The sequence below is a fragment of the Falco peregrinus genome, chromosome 19 (genome assembly GCF_023634155.1).
Source record: "Falco peregrinus isolate bFalPer1 chromosome 19, bFalPer1.pri, whole genome shotgun sequence".
Taxonomy (NCBI): Eukaryota; Metazoa; Chordata; class Aves; order Falconiformes; family Falconidae; genus Falco; species Falco peregrinus.
Window position 1 is genome coordinate 5,353,652 of NC_073740.1, and position 18,977 is coordinate 5,372,628.

The following is an 18,977-nucleotide window of genomic DNA, read 5'->3' on the forward strand; positions in this document are numbered from 1 at the left end:
GAATTTAGGACTAAAGAGGCGATTCCAATGGAGACGCGATTCGCTCGGAGATGCTAGTTTAAAGTTTCAGGAAAAAGACAGCACTCATCGCAGTAATACCACAGGGTGGGTTCCCTCCCCTGCCCTATATTTCCTGCTACTCTTTTTGTTTTGTTGGAATTACAATACAATGTACATCTGTAGTAACGATACTCCAGCCAGAGCCCCCAAGGAAGCCCTCGAGCGTCAGAAAGTCCATCGGTCGTGTAGTTGGCTTTCGCTGCTAAAGCTGTTACTCGCTGAGGCCTCGGGGTTTTGTGTTTGCCGAGTCGAATCTTCACCTTTTAAGCTCTTCCTGCACACCGGACACGTGTCGTGCTGCAAGACAAACGGGGGGAGCTTCAGGGACACGCCAGGGGGGTGGCCACACAACCCCGGGGGGGGGGGAGGTTGGGCTTTCGGAGCCCGATAAGCCCCGGCCGCCCGCTCTTACCAGCTCTAACCATGGCACGATGCAGTTGCTGTGGAAGAAGTGATTGCACGGTAACTGCCGGACTTGCTCCGCTACTGTGTAGTCCTCTTTGCACACAGGACACTCCAAACCCGTATCTGGAAGAGACGCGCAGAGCGAGGGAGGTGAAGCAGCAGCTTTAGCTCTCTGGGAAATCCCAGCTCCGGTCTTCACCGCCCAGGATCCGTTGGCATCCGAGCCGCCGGGGAGGGCAGTGGGCAGCTACCAAAGAAACTCCCGCTGTCCTCTGCATGGGAGCAGCACCGCCACCGGCACAACTGGAGGGTACCTGAGCTGCCAAAACTTTTTCTCTCGGAATAAGGGCGGTTTTGCAAGGCGGGTGGGGGATGGTCCATCGCACCCCAGAGCCTGGCAGGCTGCTGCGCGCGCCACTGACCACGGCAGACGGCAAAAACCCCGATCCCTCTTCCCACGTACCCAGCCCGGAACGCCAACGCAGGCATCCCAGCGGCGGGGAGAGCTCCCGGCTGCCAGCCCGCACGGCCCGAGCGCTGTCAATGCCGACAGGCGAGACAGAGCATTACAACATGGAAATCCAGATGCTTCTTGGCTTCCCCGCCAAGAAGAAGAGACACGAGTGTCTACAAACCATCAGACAGAAATAGCTGTTGGGGAAACAGCTTTTCTAATCTCAACAGTTTGTCTTAACGGAGCATTTTAGTTTCCAGTAATAGAGCAGCTTGGAGGGAAAGGGATCCTTTGAGCGGCCTTCAGAGACAGCCTTCTGCAAACACGGTGAGAAAAAATCCCCGGGATGAGCTAATTGCAAAACCATAAACATGATGAGAAAGCCACAAGCCTCCGCTGCCAGCTGCACTGCAAGAACCCGTGAGTTTTACATGCCATTTCCAGAGCAGGAATGTGTTCAGAGCCTGGTTTGAAAGGGACGAGAGCAGCACGCCCAGCCCGGCTCTAACGAGACCATCAACAACTGCACAAACAGAAGATTTTGAGAAGAAGGTAAAGCGATCGGGGGGTTGGGTAGGCCAAAAAGGCAGCGCAAACGTTCTGCGGAATGAAGGTCGGTGCTGATGGCCTGAACTGGTGAGATCTGGACTGAACCCCAGCGGTGAGAGCGGCAGCAGAGCTCAGGATCTCCCGGGCTGGAAGAGACGAGTGTTTCCAGCCCAAGCCCAGGCAGTAACTGGGGGGGATGGAGCACCGCCCTCCCTCGTGTGCTGGGGAAGCAGAGGGACACAGCGAAGGGGGTGACCTTTAGCTGGGGGGGGGCTCAGGCCGCGTATGTCAAAGCATCAAGAGACAAGGGACATCAAGCACCGGCGACCGATTCCACCTACCAACTTGTTCCTGAGTTACTGTCACTGTCGGGAGAGACGAGATCTTCTCCTTGTCGGCTGGAGGTGGCCCCGTGTTCTCCAACTGCCCCAAGAGCTGCGGAGAAGAAAACAGGCTGGGGTCAGGAGTGGGGACACGGCCCGGCCAGACAAACACAGGGAACACGACATCCCACAACTGGACAGCCAGGCTGTCCCCGGGGAACGTCCCCAACCTGAAGCCCCTAAAAAACTGACAGACGCTGGTGGCCACCGCTCCCTTGCCAGAAACGTTGGTGTTGCCCCAACCCTAGGAGCACGCTCAGGCCATTTCATCCGAGTTTAGACATGCGGGTGATGTTTTTGGTGCTCCAACCTGACTTTTGTGCCTCCAAGTCTTGACAATCCCACCTCCAACCTCGCTGCCCTCCAGACATCTCCTCTGGCATCAACAGGTGGGGGGAGACCGAAGGGTCTGGGTGGGCAGGGAGACGTGGCCACGGCCACGGGGGAGGGTGCTAAGCTACTCCCGGAGGATTTTGATCCGAAAGGGAGTCGGTAGAGATGCTTTGAGAAGAGGGAGAACTTTGTGCTGCAGAAACAAGGGAGACTGAGCACCTTCTGCCCCTCCCAAGACTAGACCCGGGAGTTAGGAGGAACGAGGCCACCTCCCAGGGCTGAAAAGAGAAGCTGCTTTAGTCGGGTACCACCAACTGAAGACCCACCGCTCCCGTGGGTCTGCACCTCCTGCGGGGGGTCCCTGCCATCACCGCGCACATCAGCGTGGGGCTGAGCTCGAGGTGCCGGCGGTGCTGACAGCGCCTCTTTTCCTCGTGTTACAGTTTCACGACTCATAGGAATTCCACCCCGTGAAGACCTAGATTCACCCGGCAATCAGCTGGAACGGGTTCAAGCACGGTCAGAGGAGCATCGGTAGGAACCTCATGGACCTTTGAAGGCCACATTGAGATGCTCGGGGTGACACGGAACCCCGGGACCCCTCCAGCCCCAGCCCCGCTGCGCTGCCCGGGGCTCGCTGGCCCCACCGCCTGTGGGGTGGGAGGGGGAAGGTGCCGAGCGGCCACGTGGGCTGCGGGCTCCTCTTGGGAAGCCGTGAGCAAGGTGGGCGAGACGGGCTTGTGATGCAGCCGGGGAAGCCAGGGGCTACTTATGAATGGCAGCAGATGGCTTGGCCAGGCGCTTTCGGGAGGTGTCGGCACGATAAAGCAGCCAAATTAGCTCTCAGCAAAGCATCCGTCTGCTGATACCCTGGAAGAGGCTGTGGATGGAGGCTGGACACCCCCGATCCTCAGAGGAGCCAACAATGCTCCCGGGGAGTGGGAGGGGGCTCACGCCTCCACAAACCAGCGCGGGAAACAGCTCAGGGCTGCGAATCGCCGAATTTGGCGAGAGAAGCCAGGACTGACGTCGGAGAGTTTCACCCTCAGCCTCCGCTGAGCCCAGCACCAGGCACCTGCCCGCCTCGCAGCGCACACGGGTGGGCACAGCGCTCAACCAAGACCCTGTATGTCCAGTGTCCCTGTCCCCAGACCCTCTGAGGAGGCAGGGCACGAGAAACCACGGTCGTAGCCCTCAGCTGAACCCCACGGCTCATCCCCAGCGGTGGCACTGACCCCCTTACCGGCACAGACCAAAGCCCAGGCCAGCCAGCTCGGGTCCTTCTTCTCCACCCAGGAGGGTCTTACCTGGGTGACAATAGCATCAAGGCCGCTCTGTCCCCACGCATAGTCCCCAGGATTGGAGTGCAGCATCCCACTCCTGCAGACAGGAGCAGAGAGTCAAGGAAACTGTTTCACCCACCCCAAACCAGCTCTGAAGTTTCCACAATCCTCCCAGAGAAACCCCAGTGAGGAGACAGAGCTCCTGGGCACCAGACCACCACCGTTGGCTGGTGTGGACAGCCGTGATCGAAGCCACAGTCTAAACCCATGCTTGCTACTCACCAGGAAAAAGGGTGTTGCGAGCCAGGAATCGCTGAGTTTGCAAAAAACCCTGCAAAGATCTGCTGGATTATTCTAAAGTGGGAGGAATCGAAAGAGAAGAAAAGAAAAAAAAAAAAACAACAAACCACAACAAAAAACAAGTTGAGCGAACAAATAAATGGCAACAGTTCAGCAAGAACGGGGCAGCAAAACTTGAAATGCTGCTCCCGTGGGTCGCAGCCACGTCGCTGCAGGACTCACGCCCAGGTAAATCCCTCTGCAGAAGGGCAAGCCCTGAGACAGAGGCACGGCGTGAAGGAACAAGGGATGCTAAGTCATCGGTGTGGGAGGGTTGGGAGAGGAAATGACTGAGTTTCCCCAAGCACTGACTCGTTTCCCTGTGGCGAGGGCTGGCACTGTTACAGGCAAAACCCACCTCTCCCACCACGCGGCTTCGGTTCGTGCTGAGGGGGACAAAGGGCAGAGCGTCTGAGGTGTGAAAACCTGCGCTTTCTGGGTCCAGGGGGTGCCTACCGGGAGCGCCAGCGTCCCCTTTTCCCCCCCAAGATCCCGCGTTTTCCCACTGATGGAGGAAGGAGAGACTTCCAGGGGGTAACCTGGGCACTTACCCTTCGATAGCAGGGGACCTGTCGGGGCGCGAGCTGCCCCGGGATCTGTACCTCCGCGTCATGGGCAATCGCGGGGGTCGGCTTGGTCCCCAGAGGTCGGCGTGGGCTTGGTGGCCCCTCTCGTTGTCCCTGCTGTCTTGATCCAGTGAGCTGCTACTCAGAAAGGGTCTGAAGTCAGGAAAGAACATCGTGTGGTCCAAATGGTCCCAAAGCTGGGGGGGAGAAGAGGGGAGACACAAACCACGCACAGCTCCGTCACTAATCCCGGTGACTCCACCGCCAACATCGAGACCGGGAGGTCCACCTTGGTAGAAGCAATTGAGCAAATTCATACGGTTACCATGGCAAAAATGCTTAATTATAGCCCAAATTAATCAGATGTACCACCCCCAGGAGGACCAACACGTCAGCTCTGTATGGCTCCCAACAACACAGATTTTGTGAAGCCACCGCAGGGCACTGCAAGGGTCGGTCTCTCTCTGCAAGGAGACGGAGGAGAGAGAACAGACGCCCAGGCGCCCGCATCCACAGGCTCACTGAGCGCTCTGGGTCCTCGCAGCAAAGGGATGTGGCCGAAAGAACGGCAGCAGGGCCCTGAGGAGGGGGTTTGGGGCTCTGGTTGCATCCTCGGGTCCAGCATACGCGACGCGGCAGAACAGAGCAGCACGAAACGGCCGGTAACGAAAGGTTTCGCCCACGTCGTGCTCTTCTGCACGCGGGTGAAGCCACCTCCCGGCCCCACAGCAGATCTACCCGCTGCTGGTGGTGCAAAAACCCACCTCGATCCTCCATCGAGCCAAATTGCCTTTCCTGAGCCTGTCCGAGGGTGAACAGGGACGCAGATCAGGAGCGGCGGGGGGTAAATCCATGGATCTCTGCCCCCGCTGCGGGCTGCCAGCCTGCAGGGAACGCAGGGGATGCCGGAGGACACCCCCAGAGCAAGGCACCCCCACCCTGAGCCGCAGCCTGGAGCCGAGGGCACCCCTCGGTGACCCTCTCCTGCAAAACCCATTTGACTTTATTCCTTCTGAAATTCAGATCACCTGCGGATTAAACTAACAGCGGAGGAGGGCACTGAAGATTGATGATGTGGGTTTACGGAAAAAAAACCCCAAAAAAACAACAACAAATTGGTGGAAGACAACAAAACCAAGGAGCATCAGCCAAGAAACCCTCCGCCACATGGGAGCAAACTGCTGCTCGGGCTCAATACCGCAGAAGTGACATTCGAAGGAGCAGTGCCCTCGGATTTACCGCAGGAATTAAATGCGACACAGCGTAAGACGAGGGCTGCTCTTTCCCGAGTTGTGCTAGATCCTCATCATGTCTTAGGACACGATCAGAGCAGCTTAATTTCCATTTCACACCAAATTAGCTGGCTTTCGAAGCCTCTTGTGTTGCCTGGTTCAATCTGGTATTGCAGAAAAAGGAGAAGTCAAGTTTACGACCTGTTCCCTTGAATTAATACCCCACAGATAAGGGTTTTGCTTGTTCTCCTGCTGGTTATGATCAAGACAGAGCTCTGCCTGCCTGCAGCCAGGCTGCTGAGAGAAGACTTTCATTTATTATTTATCCTAAAAGCCATTTCAATTTACATAGCCCCATTCAGGCTGAGGCATCCCGAAGCTCTCTGTAAACCGACACGTGGGCTCTAAGACCTTTTATCTCACTTTGGCTTTATCTCACTGGAACACGGGGCCTTTCTGGGATACGGCGCTGGGGAGGCGCGACATCAAAGCAGCAACAGTTTTGTTCAGCAGACAACTAGATCCAGCTGAAGAGGAGGGGAGGAGAGGCAAAGCGGCCGCGGGCGGGCGGGCGGCGTGGAAGCAAACAGGATCCAGATCCCAAACACAAAGCTGTAGAGGAATTCCAGCTATTCGGTGACCCTGTTCCTGGCGCTGAGCTGAGCAGCTTTGCTGGAGCACGAAAAGGAGAGCTCAGCAGCCACACAGACCCACCCCTCCGCCCCCCCCCCCCAAAAAAAAAAAAAAAAAAAAAATCCACCCAGGGATAACCCTGGCTCAGGACATCGGGGAGCTCTCCTGACAAGACCGAGGGACAGTTAAATCTCCTCGATAACTGAGCAAACAAATAACCTGATCTCCAAGCTGGCAGAGGAAACACAGGGAAATTTTATTTCCATCTGTTTCAGGCAGCTCAGGGAAGCGGAGCCCTGCGGAAGGGAGCCTGCCAGCAGAGGCTGAAGCTGTCCTGCCTCCCCCCGGGGGCTGGCAGAAGAGCCCCCGCCATAGCCCCGAGCTCCGGGTGACTCAGGCGAGGCCACCGCACGAGCCGGGGGTGCGTCTTGACGGAGCTCGACTCTGCTGTCAGAGGCTTTAGGTAACGGGGGAAGAAAAAACGCTTCCAGCCCTCGCTGCCCAACAGCCCCTGCTCCGAGGTCCGCGCAACTGAATTACAGGACACGGACTTAATTACAAGTTTGGGCTTTTTAGACAGTTGCATTTATGGTAAAAGTCAGAGCGGCAATAAACAGGGAGGAAAGGGCAGTCGGGCAACACCCTGCCTGGCTGGCTGAGCATCACCGACGCGCGTCCCAGCGCTGCCACGCTGCCAGGCTGTCTTTCTAGCACCCTTCCCTCCTGCACTGCCCAGTGAGCAAACCTCTGGCAGGTCTCACCCCTGGCAAGGTCGACAGCCTCCTCGAAATTTGCCAAGTTCCTGAAAACCCTTCGGAAGGTCAGCTGTCCTTTTCGCAAGGTAAGGAGTGAAGATGCCCACAGCCAGAACCGGGACTGAAAACCTCTTCACGGCTACGGGGTTTGGTTTTTTTGAAAGAAAAAAAAAAGAAAAAAAAAAAAAAAAAGCAAGGCGGCAGAACTCACCTCTGCAAACTGTGTGGACGGGCTGTCATCTATGCCGCTGCCATCTAGAAAACTGGAGAAAAATAGTTGAGTGAGAGCAGGTCACCCTTCCAGAAGCGAGCTCCCCTCCCAGGGTTCGGTACAGACGGGGAGCTCATGCGAGCAAGACAGTCCCCGTGTGGTCTGAGAGAGAAAGGGATGAACAAACAGCCTGCCCGTGTGGAATTCCTAGGGACAGGCAAGGACTGCTCGAGTTAAAAGGCTTGTTTCTGTGGAAGAAACCTGGTTTCTAACTACCCGGACTCTGGAAGAGGCATTTGAGATGCAGCATCATCGCTCTGCAAACAGGATCGTGTGCTAAGTGTGGAGGACCCCTCCAGCCTCGCCTTAAGCGACGGGTATATACCTATATTTAAGACGAGGACGTAGCGTGACATTAAGTCATCTCCCTGGTGACACCCGGCCCCAGATTCCTGCTGTGGCAAGTCTCAGATAGCAAAGGTTCACGTCAGCCCTGCTACCCTCTCATCTCGCCTTCCCCTGACCCAAATTAAGCACTTTTCTCAGCAATTACTCAAGACCCAATACAGCCAGTGCTGAAGAGGCGCCGGTTTGGATCCCTAATTCGCTGGCACCGTGTGATGCTGGAGAGAAAAGGTATTTCCTTCTCTCCTGGCCCGAGCTGTGAGACTGGAGAGGCGGTCAGGAGACCGAGCTGGGGCGGACAGAGGGGAAAAAAAGGTACTGTGAGTCACTGAGGTTCAGGCTTGAGTCCTAAAATAAAAAATAACGTTTGTCACACTCCACCAAAAAAACAGGCATCAAAAACACGTAAGCGCTTTCGGTCACGGGACCTTGTACAGCCTCAGTTCCCAACTTCCATCTTCTTGGGAGTCTTCTCCAAACCTCTCCACGTGGCTCTAGCAGGAGAGCGATGGCCACCACAAAACTTCAGTTTCACCCGGTGTGAAGTCCAAAGTCACGCTAATATATAAGCTTTTCTTTTGCATTCCTTATTTTATCCTTGTTGACCACGGTTTTCAGAGGCTTTAGACCAGGCATCTTATAAAAGCAGACGAAATGGAAGCATGCAGTAAAAAAAAAAAAAAAAATGTACGTTACCTGGAATCATCTGTGACTTCCTCAATAAAGCCAGATTCACACCTCGGGCAAGTGTACTCCTGGGAAGACAGAGGAAGCTGGTTTTAGCCACCGAGCACTTTGCTTGTGATTTCAGGAAAGAGACAGAGAGCTCAAGAAGTGAGAAAGCGGGAGCCTAACGCGGATTCCTGATCTCCACCTCCCCATAAAGGCACCCTGGAAGGCCAGAGTTTCAGTTTCATTAAGAGGATTTCAAAGCCCAGTGATTACAGCAGATATGACTCGGTTGGCGACCGCGGAACAGAAAACCACCCTTATCAAGATCACGTCAGGTCAGTGAGTGACCGAAGGAAAAAGCACGACACGCCTACAGACTCCAGCCCGTCCGGATTTTAAGAAAACAGCCATTTACAAGCCTGCTGCAAAGCACCGGGACAAAGCAGCTTCCAGCCCCGGCGACGCAAACCGGTGTCATTCAATTAAACCGGTGTCATTCAATTAAACCGGTGTCCTGCTGGAAACAGCTCTGGTGGGGAGCTGGATTTGCTGCCACTGGCACCACAGGGAAGAAGACACCTCTCGCAGGGAGCTCACAAAGATGCTCTGCAATTATCAGAGTTAGAAAAATAAGTATTTTTTCACTTATTTGCCCACTAAACCATCCTCATAAACCGGGACTCTATATTCAAGCCAGACCAGTGATACCAGCTCTGCCGTTGCTCTCGCCTCCCACCAAGCACACCACCCCTTCACCCAGTTAATGATTTGGGGTGCAGAGCGGGGGACACAGCCTCAGGGCTGCTTTTCCCGACACATCACCTGGACACAAAGCAGCTCCTCTCCCAAGGCCACAAAATCCCAATCCGAAAGGTTCAGACACGCACCTTTCCCTCCGAGCCTGCCCTGGACCAGTAGCGAGGTGCTGGTCACCAGTAAAGCAGGATGGAGGTGGATGGGTTTGCTCAGTAGCTGCAAAGCTTTTAAGAAAGGGAGAGAGGGAACTGGCTAAGCCAGAGGCTTCCCAGGCTCTGGAACGTGGCTCCAGGGCCAGCACAGCAGGATCTGCTGCAGGTGGAGGGTGGTAAGAAGCCAGGCTGGGCAGGACAGAGAAAGAGGCGCCTCTGGGTCTCCCCCTGCTGCAACCCCCTGAGCTCCGGACCCCAGGGACCACCCCCCCCCATCGCCTCCCTGTCCCTAAGGAGGGGAAAAGCCTCCCGCAGGTCCTCCGAGCTCCTCAGCCCACGCTCACCTGCTGCTGCAGAAGCGCAAGTTCTGCGTAAAGGGTGAGGAAAAGCCACTCTCCAGCCTCCCCCACTCCTGACAACCAGCCAAAGGAGAAAAATTCCGACCTCCCCTGCAGCTCCTCGCTCCCTGCAGCGTTACCCAGCAGGGATAGCTCCAGCCAGGGGCAAAGACGGACACAGGGAATGCCAAGAAGGGCTTGTGCCAGCAGGGAAAGAGAAGGATTCAGTCCTCACAGCTCCATCGGCGCCGCAGCACCCCTTTGCCCGGTATTTATCCACCAGGAGAAAGAGCAGGACCGCTGCCCAGGAGCACACCAGCACCATCCTTCCCCCGAGACAAGGGCACGATCCCACGGCCATCCCGGCTTCGGGCAGATGGGAACTGTGCCGGCACCCCCAGCTTTTAGGAGCAGTGGGGGAAGATTTTATTTTTTAGAGGAGAAAAAGTTTTCTCATTTCGTCCCAGAGCTCCGGATCGGCTTCAGTTTAGGGCCCAACACTGCCAATCCCAAAAAGCAGCGGCAGCAGGAGACAGGGCGCTCCCAACGCACGCCCTGGGCAGGGATTTTCCAACTGATCATTTACAGGGTCCCTGTCCCCAAACCAAACCCTGCTGACAGAGCCTTGCTTGCTTTACTCACGCTTCCCAGACCACGGATAAAATCCCTGCCAGCACGCCGTCAGCCACAGCCTGGCGCCCTCGGTGTCAAATCCTGCTCCCTAGACCCGCAGCCTGGCAAGGGAGAGGAAAGACAACACAAGACACCCAAGCCAGCGGACACCAGTTGCTCCAGTTCCTTCCTTTGAGCTCCCACCATGCCGCCGAGCCCCAGAAGCAATCCAACTCCGGTGCAGGTGAGACGCCTCCCAGCCCTGTAACACAACCCCTTCACCGAGGCAGCTCCAAATTCACCCACAGGTATTTTTTTTTTTCCTTTTGCTTTCACAAAACACAAGCTTCCCCTTCGCATCCCTTTCCACCTTACAGCTCCGTGACATTTCCCCACTGAACCGGTATTTCCCCATCTACACACCTCGATCAATCTAATTTTGCTTTTTCATACAAGCCGTCTACACACCTCGATCAATCTAATTTTGCTTTTTCATAGAAGCCGTCTACACACCTCGATCAATCTAATTTTGCTTTTTCATAAAAGCTTCGCTCCCAAAATGTGCCCGACACCCCAGCCCACGCCGGGAGAGACCGAGCACTGGTTTGCACAAAGACCCATTTAAGCAGCCCAACATGTGGGGTATTTTGAAAAGAGCTCCAACCTTGAGTATAATGGGAACTGATGGGTGATGAGCTCTTAGAAAGAAAAAAAAAAAAAAGAAAAAAAAAAAATCTGTCTGGGGCTTTCAGCTTTGCATCCGTGAATCGCAAGGCTAAGGAGAATGGACGCGTGCGTTTGGAAGAGGAATGCGTGTCGTAGGAGCAAACGGCGGGGCTAAATGCCACCGTGGAGAGCAGGCCCAGCCCCCGAACTTGCAGGGGGGGGCAAAAAAATAAAAGCTTTTTTATTTTGGGCAAAGCTCTGCGAAAGGCAGAGCCCTCTCGGGTGTCCCTCTTCAAAGACGCGGGGTCTGCGCTGCGAATTCGAGGCGAGGGCCGGTGGATGCCTGGCGCAGGCACCAAAACACCGGGGTCAACAGCTCGTTTGACACGATTCCGCCCCATTTCATACCTCACCGCCCCATTTCATACCGTGCCACCAGGTTTCAGAGCCGCAGCGAAGCAGGAGGACGTTCTGTGCTGCCTAACAATCCTGCACTTAATTCATTTCCAGCATTTTCCCCGTCAAAACCACCCCGTTGGAAAGATTTTTTTTTTTTTTTTTAAATTTTTTTGCATTCTAAACTTAGCAGCAGGCCATGCCATCGGGGACACTGCAGGTCTGATGCGTTTCTGGAAGCTTTTGAATGTTTCTTTTTATGTTATAATCTGGATGGAAATTACCAGCATCTTGCCCAGAAGCTCAAATGTATAGTCAGAGCATGGCGAGAGATAAAAATGGCATTTGGGATAAATAGCAACAGGGGGGAGGGAAAAGGGAAAGCAGAACAGACGATGGGAGGTGGGTGGGATACTGCGGAGCCATCACACGCACGGAGCGGCGCGAGCCCTTCGTCTTACCTCCCCGCTTTCTGCAAGAGGTTCAGGGATGCACGGGGCAGCCCCGGGACCTGCCGGAGCTCCCCCACCCGCACGGGAGTTTGGTGGGTGCCCCACGTCCCGAGAGCTGCCACCGTGCCCGTGTTGGTGAGCGCAGGGACCTCGCTCCCCAAACCGGATCCAGCCACAGTGCAAAGAAAAAAAAAAAAAAATTTCCCAAGGAGGCTGGCAGCATCCCATCGCTCTGAGTCCCCTTCAGCCTGGTGGTCTGTGTTTCCCAAAAGGAAAATAAACCAAAATCCCCCTCCCAGGAGCTCTGGCCACCTGCGGCTCTGCCCAACGGGAGCCCTGCTCGTCAGAGCCGTACGCTCGTTCGCTAGAGGAAAGCAGCCAGAGCTGGGTGGCACGCGCACCTCTAGGCTGAGCACGCCTGTCAGGAGCGACGCTGCTAGACTCGGTCCTACAGCGGGCCAGAAAGGATGGACTGGGAGGGTTTTCCACCCCTGGTTTGCGGGCCTGTACCCCCAGGTGGTCCCCAAACCCCCTTCACCCCAAGAGGCGAATGCAATTCCAATTACGCAGCGAGCGAAGGAGCCTGGCAACAAACCAGTTGAAGTTTTGACGTCCCCACAAGGCAGGACTCAAATTGTCCCCTTGGCACGTTCTCTCCCGGCTATTCCAGGCACCGGCGAGGGTGGGAGGGGAGGCATCAAAGCCATTTCCCCCATCAGCAAGGCACGGAATCCAACAAAGCAGAGAAAATAAGGCAAGTGGAGAAGTTTTCCTCCACTCTTGCTGCACGCAGCAGCTGTGCGCGCTTCTACACTGGCTGCTTGTCCTCCCCGCGACGCCTCTAACCCCAGACGCGCCTTAACCGCCTTCCCCTCTCTTTTCCGGGCAGCTCTGGGCAGGGTAACTCAGCTCCGCCACCCCAGGCTTGGGTTGATTCATTTGTTTTTGCCGAATGAAAATCTCCCTCCTGTAATCCCCCACAGCTGCAAAAATATTTACTCCTGGTTTTTTTAAGTACCGGGCAACATCACACTGCGCTGTCCAAACTGGTTTCACCCAAGGGGTGGCTGCTTCTCGCGTTTAAATAAACGGTATGGTTTATATTTGACACGGGTGGAAACAGGAAGACCCGGAGAACCGACCCTAATTCAACACCGTAGAGCCGCACGCTGAAGCAGCAGCTCACAGAAAGGCTGAGCCTCGCGCTCCTTAACCCTCAGGTTGGAAAAGACGGCTCCTGCATCCTCACGCAAAGAAAAAGCGGCAAAAAAACCCTCCACGGCAGCTCTTCCAATGGCAGGATGCTGCGGAGATCTGCTCCTCATCTCTGCCGGCACAATGAGCCACGACCGCGGTCGGTCACCTTTGGAGCTTCTCCCCAGGTCTCCTCCGGGCAGCTTGTCAAAGCGACACGTTATTTTTACCACCCGAGGACTCTCCTCGCGCTCCGCTTGGGTTTGTCGGGAAGGCGAAAGCACGGAGCGTCTTTCCAAAGTCACCAGATGAATTCTTGGAGGGCTGCGATGATGGAAGCCAACAGCACTGGGAGGTCTGGAAGGGAGACTGCTCAGTAACCCCTCGCTTCCCACTGCCGCGTCCCGAATCCCCTCCCTAGTCCCTCTCGGACAGCGGAGCCAGAGTTCCACCGACCCAAGGCAGCTCATTTTATGCCAAAAAAAAAACCAAAAAAAAAACCCAAAAAAAAAACCAGTTGTTCTGTTTTGTTTTGAATAAAAACCATTTTGCACGGAGAAGGCACAGCAGTTGTCACGCCGGACAGCAAGGTGACATCAAACGCTCTGGGACAAACCCCCCACCCCCACCCCGGTACGTGCCCACCCCCTCTGCCCCAGGACCTGACCTCAGAACCCCCCCGCGGCAAGGACAGGGCCCTCGGCCAGACGCAGGCGCGTCCTTCGCACCCTTCGCTACAAATAAACATTCATGGCGTTGTCACCGCTGGTACAGCCGGGGCCTACCGCACCCCAACCTCGACTCCGTTTCACCATCACCACGCGGTTAATCAGCCCATTCCAGCGTTTCTCTGAGGAGGCTCCATCGCCCCGAGGGGGGCTCCGTCGCCAGAACGCTGGAGAGCCGGGCGGCAGCTTTTAACCATGGGTGGCACCGGGTGGCCGCTCTGTCCTCCTCGGCGTCGATCCAGAGCTCTCCGAGGGGGAGGAAGGTGAAGCCAGAAGAGCTCCTCTCCCGGCTCGCCCCCAGCTGAGCCCACCCGGCTCCACACCGGCGAAGGAGAAGGGGCTTCAGGCCATTTTGGGGGGGACAGGAGCGTAGCACGGGCGGAAGCAGGCACAGCAGGGATGAGCAGCGGGATCACTTCAGCTTCCTCCTCTCCCCACCGCGGAGGGTGGCCCGGGGCCGAAACAAGCACACACGGCAGCAGAGCTGTGGCACTGGGAGAGCCGAAATCCCCGCTCGGTTTCGCCTCTTGCCGAGCCACATGTTCTCTTTCTCGGGTTTTTCCTCCTCTTTTTAAAATAAAAAGCTCCGCAGGGCTGCAGCCCCCAAAGGACAAGCGTCTGCTGTGCACAGCGAATGGAAAGAGCCGGCAGGGGATATCGTTAAACATCAGCCAGCTTCTCAGCATCAAACCGGCGCTGCAACCCACCCACCGGAGCCCACCGAGACCCAACACCAGCCCACCAAAGCCCCAACCTCCCATGGATGCTCCAGGCGACCACCAACACGGAGGCGACCACCCCGAAAGGGCTCCAGGCCACCTGCTGGGGTGCTGGTCCTCCTCAGGGCACCCACGTGTCGGCGCGGAGCGAAGTCTGAGCCACCTCTGTCCGCTCTCTGGAAACCTCCAGCTTATTCCCGATGTGTTGGGAGCCCTCGCCAGGTCCCGGCCATGGAAAGAAAAACCTCGCGGGCAAACAATCTGCAGCCGGGGTTTTAGTTTAGGTTGCCATTATCGTGGTGAGAGCAGTTAAAAAAAAAAACAAACCAACAACAAAACCAGTGCACTCAGCATTTGTTTTGTTTTTGCAAAGACAGGGAGAGGAGTTACTTGTCTGGGGCGAGAGAAAAAAGAGGTTGGGGGCGCAGGACCGTGTCGGGGGTCCAGCTTCTCCCCATTTATCGCTTTTGGGCTTGCAGATCCTCCCTCGGCGGAACGGTAATTGCTCTGCTGATGGTAAACTGAGGCACGGAGAGAGAATTACAGACATCGGCGCTGGGCAGGATCGGGGTGCACGCAGCCAGCGCTCCTCTGCAAGGCCGGGTGACGGCCACGCAGCCTGGAGGGACAAAGGGACCCTTTGGTCTGTCCTTGGAGGGAAGTGGCAACAGCGGCTTCCAAGGTCACCCCGCTGCAGAGCAGCCCCACGGCCACGTCCCCCCCCACAGCCGGGGGGTCCAGGTGACACCCCTGTGCCATCTGTCCCCGAGCCACGGGGACAGCACCGACCTGATGCCGCAGCGGGGCAGGCGACGCTCCTCAAAGCACGGCTGGGTGCCGAGTAAAGATTGCAAAAGCCTCTCCCAGTCGAGCCGACTGGCTGGGGAAGGGCGTAAGGAAGTTCTGGCTACGTTTTCCTTCAAAGGGACAATGTGAAGGAACAGGTTTGGGGACGACTGATGGCAGGCGGCATCCCCAGCAGGACAGAGGGAACCTGTCCCCACCCCAGGGCCAGGCCAGAAGAAACTGGAGATCTCAAAAGAGCAAAAATATTCATTACTGTGGCAGACACAAGCTCCAAAGAGATGTTTTTATAAAGCCCGGGCTGTGCCAAGCTCCATTTCTAGACCCACCACAAGCTCTAGGATGCTTATCCCTACCGAATCCGGCTGTCTCCGGAGGGGAACGAGAGCGGAGCCCACCGGGAGAGACAAAACAACAGCCTCCACCAAGGCCTCAACCCTCAGCTGGGTTTCTGGGTGCTCTTGAAATAGAAACTGGAGCAAGCCACGCCAGGAGAGCTGGGCAAACCATCCTCCAGGCAGAGGATTCGGCGACCTCCTTAACGCCCGCACCAAGCAGAAGGGCCTTCGGTCCGTCTGGGCTCCCGATTTAGAAGCGAAGGAAACCACTGGCAGCGTGCCGGACCCCGGGAAGCGAAAAACCAGCAGAGGTTTGATGTAAAGGTGTTCCGCGGAGCAGTCCTGGAGTGCTGCTCCCAGGACAAACAAGAAAGATTTTTGAGGCACCAGGAAAGCCTGAGTCTCGCGGATGGCCGGGGTTTGAGCAGATTTCGGGCAGTGCTCCTTTAACAAAGCCCATTTTGAAACACTGGAAAGGTAAAGTGCTTAAGTCAGCAACACCGAGAAGTGGTATAAAAAGAGAATTAAGCAAAATTTAGGAGACAGGAGGGAAGAGAAGCACCCAAAGGTGAAGCTACCAGCTCCAGAGAAGAGGAGCCGGAATGGATTGGGGTGCAGATATTTGATTTCCATCCTGTCAGATGAGGATAAACCTCGGGGGGCTGCTCATGCCTGCAAAGGGCCCCCCGCTTGAAGCCACGTCGGGGTGCGAGCGCTTTCGGAGCCTGCACGCATCCCTCTTGCTGCCGAGGGGCACGTCACTTCATTTGCCCGGATTTTACGGAAATAAGGGAAGGGGGCTCAGTGCCCAGGGGGTCTGCGCGTGGCCTCGCTCCTGCCCTGCTGACGGAGAAGGACAGGGAGAGCTCCAACAGCCTCGGACAGTGAAGGAGCAGAGAAAACCCACAAGAGACAGCTCAGAAAATGGACTTTTTGGGTTAATGAAGCTGCTAAGTCCCTGCCTGCAGATCCCAGGGTGCCTGCGGGTGACGGGAGACGCAGTCGGGCAGCACAGCAAGGACAGCTCGACAATCGGACCTGGATGTGGATGCAGCCCGTGCGGGATAACGGCCGCTGAGACGTCGCCGCTCCGTCCCACGCTGCTCAGCCGGGTGAAGGACGCAGGCAGCCGGGTGAAGGCGGCCACCCGGTTCAGCACCCCCTCCTGCTGCTGCCCCACGCGCCAGCCCTGCCTGCATTCCCCCAGCCCCCCCCCCCCAGTCCTACCCCTACCCTTTCCCAGGCTGGGCACTGGGATTACACCCACCAGCACAGCCCAGTCCTGCCCCCTCTCCCCAAACGGCCCCCAGCCGCAGCAATCACAGGCCGACACTTCCATCTTCAAACCCCCCGAATTAGGGGGGGGGGCAATATTAAGGTCACGGCAGCCCAGACCCACTTCAAGCTGCCTTGCTGAGGGGCCACGGGGATTTGTCACCTCCCTGCTCACCCCTTTGGGGTTGGGGTCCCCAGATAGAGGGGACTCAGTCCCACCGGGCTGGGGCTCGAGCTTTCCCTCTCCCCCTCACCCGGAGGGACGGCAGCGATGGAACCCCTCGTGGGCTCAGTTAGCGGTGACAGCTGGGGGTCATCCATCCTCACAGAGTTTTTCGGGGGGTCACTGCGCTCAGCAGGATTTTCAGCTCCACCCCCTTCTACAGGGCTGGGGGGGTGGGGGGGGTGGGGGTGTCACCCCTAACCACTGGGTTTCTGCAGAACCACCCCTTCCCCATGGGATTTTGGGGGTGGTGGGGTGGTGGTGGTGTCAATCCCTTCCCTGCAGGGTTTGGGGGTGTCACAGCAGCCTCCGAGGCTTTGCAGGGCAGCCCTGTTTCAGGGGGTACCCCTTCCCCACAGGATGGGGGGGCCCCCCCTTTCCCTGCGCGGGTCAACGAGGTGATTTGGTGTGTGGGGGTCTCCAGTGTGTCTGTAGGGTTTGGAGGGAACACCCCTTCCCCAAAGATCCAGGAGGGGATGGGGGGGGGGGGTGTCTCCCTGGCTGCCAGGCTTGGGGGGCTGCCCTTGGGGGGGTCCGGGAGGGGATGGGGGTCACCCTGGCTGCCGGGCCCGGGGGGGGATGATTCCCTCAGCCCAGCCTGGTCTCCCGGCCCCAAGAACAGCTCCCGGGGGTGGGGGGGACACGGGGCCGACCCCCTCAGCCCCGGGGCCTGCCAAGCCCGGCCCGCCCCCGCCGCGGGAGGGGGCAGCGGCGCTGAGAGGCCTCGGCCTCCCCCACCCCCCCGCCGCAGCCCCCGGCGCTTACCGGCAGCTTGGGGCTGACCTCCCCCTTGCAGCTGTGGCAGAAGAAGCGGTGCTGGGACACGGCGGCCGCCGCCGCCGCCGAGGCCTCCGCCATCTTCTCTCTCCCCCTCCTCCGCCGGCTCCCTGCCGTCAGTCCTCCGCCGAGGCAGCGAGGCCGCGGCCCGCCGGGGAGAGCGTCAACGGAACGACCCGCTAGCCTCAAGCTTCCGGTTCTTCTCGTCTGCTCCGGGCCGCCCAACTGAGCAGCGAGGCTGAGCGGGTAGAGCGTCACCTTGGCCCGACGAGACGGCGCGGGTAGGGCGGCGCCTGGCCCGGTCCTCCAGGGCGGCCAGCGAGGCGAGGCGGTGCCACGCGACCGGAAGTGGTGGGCGGGAAACAGGAAGTGGCAGTTGCCATGGTGGCCGCAAGGGCCTAGGCTGGGCCTGGGTGAGTGGGAGTGTGGCGGGTCCCCTCCGACCGGGCTGCTGTCCCCGGGGCGGGGGGGGAGGGTGTTGGGCACAGGGACCCCGGCCGCTCTGAGAGGGCCACCCCACCTGGGTGGGGGACAGAAGGGACCCCGCCCCCTCTGACATGGCTGCCCCTCGAGAGGAGGACCTATGGATCCAGGCCCCCCTCAGACAGGGCTGCCATATCCCCCCGAGAGGGGCCACAGGGCCCCCTGTAACAGGGCTCCCCTGGAGGGGGAGCTAGGGACCCCCAGCCCTGTGACATGGCTCCCCGTCGGGATGAGGACCTGTAGCCCCAGGCCCCAAAGGTAGGGCTGCCATCTTCCAGGAGGGGCCGCAGGGACCCCTGTGACAGGGCTGCCACCCCCGGGAGAGGCCAGAGGGACCCCTGTGACAGGGCTGCCACCCCCGGGAGGGGCCAGAGGGACCCTTTGACTGGGCTGCGACCCCCGGGAGGGGCCAGAGGGACCCCTGTGACTGGGCTGCCACCCGCGGGAGGGGCCAGAGGGGACCCCTGTGACTGGGCTGCCACCCGCGGAGGGGGCCAGAGGGACCTTGTGACAGGGCTGTGACCCCCGGGAGGGCCCAGAGGGATCCTGTGATGGGGCTGTGACCCCCGGGAGTGGCCAGAGGGATCCTGTGACGGGGCTGCGACCCCCGGGAGTGGCCAGAGGAACCCCTGTGACAGGGTTACTACCCCATGGGAGTGGCCACAGGGACCAGCCTTGTGCCAAGCCTCCATCCCCTCTCCATCTCACCCCAGCTGCGCCTACAGGGGTTGGTTTTCCTCACAGACCCACCTCCCACCCTGCATCCCTTTTGGGGTGGGTTTCA

General features: G+C 58.0%; 1 protein-coding gene across 1 annotated transcript; it reads right to left on the reverse strand.

The window, feature by feature from the left end:
* Positions 1-93: 93 nt before the first annotated feature.
* Positions 94-18,015, reverse strand: RNF115 (ring finger protein 115). Its single transcript, XM_055791902.1, has 9 exons — positions 17,699-18,015; positions 8,305-8,363; positions 7,204-7,255; positions 4,358-4,569; positions 3,750-3,821; positions 3,492-3,564; positions 1,810-1,903; positions 473-588; positions 94-357 (listed from the first exon to the last, which is right to left on the reverse strand). The coding sequence occupies exons 1-9, from the start codon at positions 17,789-17,791 to the stop codon at positions 226-228; spliced, it is 903 nt and encodes a 300-aa protein (XP_055647877.1). The 5' UTR covers positions 17,792-18,015; the 3' UTR covers positions 94-225.
* Positions 18,016-18,977: the final 962 nt, after the last annotated feature.

Coding starts and splice junctions, on each gene's coding strand:
- RNF115 (XM_055791902.1), bottom strand. CDS start 17,791: ATGGCGGAGGCCTCGGCGGCGGCGGCGGCCGCCGTGTCCCAGCACCGC. Junction 7,256..8,304: donor GAAGTCACAGATGATTCCAG/GTAACGTACATT, acceptor ATTTTTCTCCAG/TTTTCTAGATGGCAGCGGCA. Junction 358..472: donor TCGTGCCATGGTTAGAGCTG/GTAAGAGCGGGC, acceptor TTTGTCTTGCAG/CACGACACGTGTCCGGTGTG.